At 55.4% G+C, this 6,202-nt stretch overlaps 1 protein-coding gene across 1 annotated transcript; it reads right to left on the bottom strand.

Moving 5' to 3' along the window:
- Positions 1-2,291: 2,291 nt before the first annotated feature.
- Positions 2,292-6,163, bottom strand: C16H1orf50 (chromosome 16 C1orf50 homolog). Its single transcript, XM_065696304.1, has 4 exons — positions 5,989-6,163; positions 5,152-5,238; positions 3,945-4,076; positions 2,292-3,267 (listed from the first exon to the last, which is right to left on the bottom strand). The coding sequence occupies exons 1-4, from the start codon at positions 6,133-6,135 to the stop codon at positions 3,085-3,087; spliced, it is 549 nt and encodes a 182-aa protein (XP_065552376.1). The 5' UTR covers positions 6,136-6,163; the 3' UTR covers positions 2,292-3,084.
- Between the last annotated feature and the right edge of the window lie 39 nt (positions 6,164-6,202).

The following is a 6,202-nucleotide window of genomic DNA, read 5'->3' as shown; positions in this document are numbered from 1 at the left end:
CCTTGTGTGCACCCCAGGGGCCAAAGAACCCCCTCACCCCGCATCTGCACCCCCTTGTGCGCACCCCAGGGGCCAAAGAACCCCTTCACCCCGCATCTGCACCCCCTTGTGTGCACCCCAGGGGCCACAGGAACCCCTCTACCCGGCACCTGCACCCCCTTGTGTGCACCCCAGGGCTGCAGGACCACACTGAGCGCGCAGTCTCTCCTACAGCACTCAGTGCAGCCCTGCATCACTGCTTCCAAATTCCACACTTTTCTTCTGCCTTTTTCCTTCTCCTTGGAGATGAAGCCAAAAGGACCAAAGAGCCACAACTCCGCTTGCTGAGTGACTCCTCCTGGCCAGGGGATGACTCTGTGGTGCAGCGTGAACTCATGATGGAGTTATACTCAACCCCCCTAAAAAGCTAAATAAAATCAAAACTACCCTTCAGGAACAAGACCACATGGGGGAAAACCTGCAGGAGCTGCCAGTTTGAGAAGCAGGAGCCAAAATCTGGCCTGAAACAGGCAACCTGATGGTCTCAGGGCATCCAGGGCTGGCTTAGACGTTAACAGCATCCTTCTGAAGAGCCTTTATCTGTGTGTGAGCAAAACCTGCTCTGCCCAATGCCAGTGGTGCCAGACGCACATTTGTGCCCTCAGCAAGCACTATTCATCCGTGTGGGCTTCAGAGTGAGCAGTTGCCTTTGGACCATGCTCACTGCAGCATTGAGTTCTCATGGAAGAGCGAAGGGAGAAGAATGCTTTCAACATGATTCTTCAAGATGAACTCATGAGTGGAAACGAAGCTGCGCAGGAGATGAGTGATTTTTCACCTCTTCATCTGGGAAATGCTTTGCCTTCTGCAGCTGGAACCATCGTCAGCCTCTGGTTCTGCTGTGTTCACTCCTTACCTACATGGTGGCTGCTCTAAGCAAAGCACAGAGCACACGCTCACTGAAATGAAAGGCTCAAAAACCACACTGGAGCAAGACAAAACCCAGACCTCTGCAGTCAACCTCTGTCCCCCAGCTCCATCTTCGCCTGCTTTCCAGAGGATGGGATGCTGAGCTCTGCAGAGACATCTTCCAGTACTTCCAACACTGCCTCTTTGGGTTTAATTAGATCCAAAACCAGCTGAGATGGCAACACTGGGCAAGCTGCTTGGGAAGATGGTCCCCCTCTCCAGCATCACCTCCCTGCACCACAGCAGAACCATTCAGCAGCTGCATCCCTGCTGCCTGCAGTGCAAAGAGCACACAAGGATGAAGACTAGCACCAGCACTTCCACATCTGGCCTCTTGATACCTTCTCATACAAATCTATGGCCCTGGTGGGGTTGCTTTCCTGGGCCAAATCCAAGCAAAAGCCTTGCCAGCACCCAGAGGAACTGCAGGACATGGACAGGTTGTGGGGTCCAGAGGGCCAGGGTGTTTCTTTGAGATGTGAAACCCCACCACAGCCCAATGCATGAAATCACAAGCTATGGAGGTCTCTGAACATCACCCCGATCCCTTTGCACATGGATTTTCATGACGAGAAACAGGTAAAACTGGGGCAGGGATCCCCTCGTCCCAGAGGAGCATAAATGAGCACATGTGAAGGTCTCTGATGTTGCTGTAATTAGCACCATGGCAAAGCCCATGCTGTAATTAACTTTCTCCCTTCCAAGTTCACATTTAATGACATGCAGTAAAATAAGACCTGGGGCGATGAAACAAGCAGGGAAAGAACCATCAAATTAAGACACTTGTGACTCGATAAGGAATTAACTATACCCTGGCCTAATAATAATAATAATAGTAATCATACATTGCTTTTAATCTGCCCTTGTGCTCCAAATGATGGAGGGCACTGGGAAAAGGTGACTGGAATGTCCCTCATTGACTCCAGGACCAACCACACTGGAACGGGGCTGAGCAGAGCTGGGAGAAGAAAATCCAGGACAAAACCACTCCTGGGCTGCCAAGGAGCTGCCTCAAACCTCCCATCCCTCTGCGATCCTTGCACGGACTGGCTCTTCCCACAGGGAACTGGTGCTTCCAGCAGCCTCCAGCATCTCTCAGGGTGTACCAGGGGTGCAGAGAGGTCCTCCCTCCCCTTGGCAGTGACCGCAGCACCAAACCCAAAGCAGTAGGTTCAGGCATCAAGATGGGGAGGTGTGAGTTGAGGGTGACCTGGGAGAACACTGCAGGACTCCGATGGGGCACCCAAACCCTTGCCAGCAGCAGGCAAGGGCCAGGAGGCACAGGATGCTCTGGGGACCTTGTGTAAGACAAACAAACCAATGCTAGAAAGGGAACAAGGAAGTTTAGAGGAGCTGAAGAGATTATTTTGAGAGCCATGCCATGGAGAACAGAGGACACTGCTCTTCCACCACCACCCTGGAAGGCAGGAGAGCCCAACCACAAATGCAGGTGGATATGATGCTTCTTGATGGAGCCCAACTGCAAGTATACTTGGTGGACTCATAATTCCCTTTCCACAAGCAGTCCCCAACCCTCACACATCTCCAGCAGAGGAGATGCACTAAGGCCAGTGTGCACAGGCAATGCCTTGAGCAGCACAGATCATCTTGTCATCTCAAGGAGGTGAACAAGTCATGGGAAGGAGCAACCACACTGATGATACAGGTTGGGATCCAACCTGGACATCTCCATCAGCACATTCCCACCTCAGCTCCTCATAGAGCAGCTCCACATGCCACAAAGTCTCCCTGTGCATTTTAACAAGGGAGAAAACCCATCCCTGAACTCAACCTGCCACAGGCAGTCACAGTGAGGAACACCAGAGCTGGACAGGCAGGACATAATTCAGGGCATTATCACATTGGCCCCAAGCACTTTTTACCCCAAGTCCTCTTGCAATTGACTCCACCTGATCTCCTCCACCTCTCGCTACAGCTTGGCATAATCAAAGATATAAATTACTCAATTACTAGAAAATCCAGTAAGGCTGAATGCAGAATGAGGCTCTTTAAAGCACAGAGCAAGTACTGGCAGCATCAGCATCTTCATTCCTTGGTCTCTTTCCTTGCCCTGCCTTTGGCAGCATGCAGGCACTTCGTGTCCTCAGGCTCCGGGAGTCCCGTATGGTGCCTGTGTCACTTGGTTAGGCCCTGGAAGTTGGGCTCAGTGCATGGGGGCAGCGCTGCCTGGCGGCTCAGCAGCTTCTCCAGGATGTTGATTTCAGCATCTCGTCTCTCCAAGTCCTCCAACGGAGTCCAGGACATGTCGTGCTGGAGCTTATAGGCACCGAGAAATTCATGGGGACTGGTCCCCCACTCCTGGAGGAGAAAGGAGAGATTCACATCATTGCTCAGCTTCCCTTGTGCTGTCCCTCTGTCCGTGCTGGATAACCCTCCTGCCTCTGAGGCAGTCCCAGCTATGTGATCACCTCATTTTCTAATCTCAAAATAGGTTCAACTAGACCCGAGGACTAAGACCAGCTCAAGCTATAGTGCTGTTGGCACAGGAGGCCTGGGGATACAAGATCTCCTTGCCCTGCACAGAGCTCCTCTACACGCTTGGTGCTTTCTTCTGAAGCCTTCCCCCTGCATGTAAGAAAATGGGTGGCCTGAAGGAGGATACCCTCAGGAGCACTCTACCAAGCTGCAGACAAACACTCTCTGGGCTGAAGCACCTCAGGAGACACAGGCAGCCACAGTGGTAAGGGAAGGCCCAGGGCACGTTTGCATTTCTTTACTTCTAGAGGAGGAACCACTGGGACCAAAAGGCAGAATTCATGCACCAAGGTCTTCTTGCCCACCATCCACCAAGAGAACTTCACAATCGGGCACTGAGACCAGCACAGGAACTCATACCAAGGATAAAAACCAGCTGAGCAGGGGACCAACAAATGCCCCTGTTAGGCTGGTGCTTTTATCTGAGGTCCAGAAGTGCCCAAGCACCAGAAACATCAGTTTTTCCCCTCCCAGCTTCCTCTGGGGCTGTAAGCACCCACCTTAGGGGACAGGATGGAGAAGTATCGCTGGCCACTCTCCCGCCTGTACATGTAGTAAATGTTTCCTGGCTTCTTCACGAGGTTACAGGCCACGTGGTGCAGGTCAGCATCTCTGTTAGCTTCATCCAAGACCTAAAAAAGGACAAATATAACATCTCCACACTTGAAATAAAACAACACCAGGCTATGGCCTCTCAGCCAGAGCCTGATACGCAGCACGTGGTACGCTGCTCACGAGGCCTCATCCTCCCCAGTGCACGTCTGGCTTCATGCAGCAGATCTCGACTTGCCCCAGGCAGGAGATGCTTCCCAAAGAGATAAAGTTTTCTCCCAGTTTCCCCTGTCAGCTGGGCCCCAGAGCTCCTGCAGCCCTCCGCAGAGGTGGAGATCCCTTCAAGCATCACAGCCCTCTTCACCACAGCCCCAGGTTCACCTCTGTGTTGGACCCCACCACATGCTGGACTCGTTCCTTGTCTCTAGACACAGCTGCCATACCCTGGGAGCTTCCCTGCTGTGGTCCCCAAGGGAAGGGACAGCAAACAAAGAGGGATTCATCTCCCCAGCTCCACAGCTGACTGCTCCACAGCTCCGGCCCCACCAGTGACCGATTATATGACACAGTGGCCTCGAAGGCAGCCGGCCAGTCGCAGTGACTGGCAGATCCCTTCCCACTCAGGCTCTGAGATTTCACCCCCAAGGGTCAAGTGTGAATTGAAGAGCACAGCTGAGCCCTGCTGGCCTTGCTGCCCGGGCCAGCTGCTCCAGTAAATGAGCTGGGATGAACTAGAAAGCTAAACCCATTGCCAGGTAACAGCTCAGCCCTCCCAGGGGCTCAGAACCAGCCAGAGCCCTATCGTCACCCCACTGCACCAAGCCCCGCCAGGAGCACACACTATAGGGATAGGTCTGTCCCCAGACTGAGATATCTCTGTCCTCCCTGATACCTCAGCTGGAGGAGCCGTCGCTTCTCCACCTTAACACACAGGATATGCGCAGGACTTGGGGAAAGCACCAGGAACAACCCCCCCATCCTCAGCTGATACCACACAATAAACCCGCCTGATTTTCTCACTGAACCTGCTCTACTTGGCTCCTGGCCACTCTTCACATCCAGCTCAGAGCTCTTCCCGATGTCTGGCAGTTCAGACGCTCAGCTCCCTCCCTTTGCAAGCAGGAGGCACGAGCCTGCTGGCAGCTGCTTCCTCACCTTGCGAGCCTGCTCCTGCAAGCACCGGATCTGCTCGGCGATGACGGTCAGTTTATTGCAGGCATTGGCCCGGATGAAGTCATCCGCCTGGGAAGAAGAATGAGGATCAGGACAAGAACCTCGCTCAAGGCTTTGTCAGGGCTGTGGGTGATGCAGGAGCTGCCCCATGTGCAGCTGTGGGGCAGTCGAGGCACCCCTGGGCAGTGGGGTGACACCCGGGAAGCAGGGCCCAGGCACTGGGAATGCCTGGACATGCTGGGACGCAGCCAAAGGGAGCAATAGGACATACTGGGAGGCAGTGGGATAGAACGAGAGGCAATGGGATGCAATTGGAGGAGGCAGTAGGACTTAAAGGGAATCGTTTAGGTGGACTGAGAAGCTCTGGGGTACATAGTGGGCTGGGAGGTGTTACTGGGAGGCATAAGGATGTACCAAGAGGCACTAGGGGGTAGTAGCACATACTGGGAGGCACTGGGATGGACTGGGAAGGGCAGCAGGATGTATTAGGAAGAACTTGGGTGGAGTGAGAGACATTGGGACAGACTGGGAGTCACTGTAGGGAGAACAGGGAGATGCTGGGATGGACTGGGAGGGGCGCAGGACGCACCGGGACACACTAGGAGGCAGCTGGGTGGACTGGGATTGACTGGGAGTCAATGGGGAGAGCAGAAAGACACATGGGGAAGCACCGAGGTCCGGGCTGGGGGCTACGGGGAGCACGGGAAGGCACCGGGAGGGCACAGGGAGGCCAAGGAGGGCAGCGGGACACCGGGACCCCGCAGCGGCCACAGGCCCGGCCCTACCGCCGCGGTTCTGCCGCCGAGGCCCGGCCCTCACCTGCTGCACCTGCCGGGCCAGGGCCACCAAGTCCCCGGGGTCCGCGACGCGGGCGGCGCGGCCGGCGCTGCCCTCCACGAGGGACGGGGACGGGACCGGCACCAACGCCGCTCCGCCACCGGGCTCCGCATCCCCCTCCGCCGCCATTACCGGCCCCCCCCGCGCCCCGCCCCTTCCGCGCCGAGGGGCGGAGCTTCCGCCGAGGGGCGGTGCT

The sequence above is a fragment of the Lathamus discolor genome, chromosome 16, assembly GCF_037157495.1.
Source record: "Lathamus discolor isolate bLatDis1 chromosome 16, bLatDis1.hap1, whole genome shotgun sequence".
In the NCBI taxonomy this organism is placed as follows: domain Eukaryota; kingdom Metazoa; phylum Chordata; class Aves; order Psittaciformes; family Psittacidae; genus Lathamus; species Lathamus discolor.
The sequence above is the reverse complement of the archived record's forward strand: the minus strand, read 5'-3'. Positions and strand labels throughout refer to the sequence as shown.

Coding starts and splice junctions, on each gene's coding strand:
- C16H1orf50 (XM_065696304.1), bottom strand. CDS start 6,135: ATGGCGGCGGAGGGGGATGCGGAGCCCGGTGGCGGAGCGGCGTTGGTG. Junction 5,239..5,988: donor TGGCCCGGCAGGTGCAGCAG/GTGAGGGCCGGG, acceptor TCTTCTTCCCAG/GCGGATGACTTCATCCGGGC. Junction 4,077..5,151: donor TGCAGGAGCAGGCTCGCAAG/GTGAGGAAGCAG, acceptor GTCCTTTTTTAG/GTCTTGGATGAAGCTAACAG.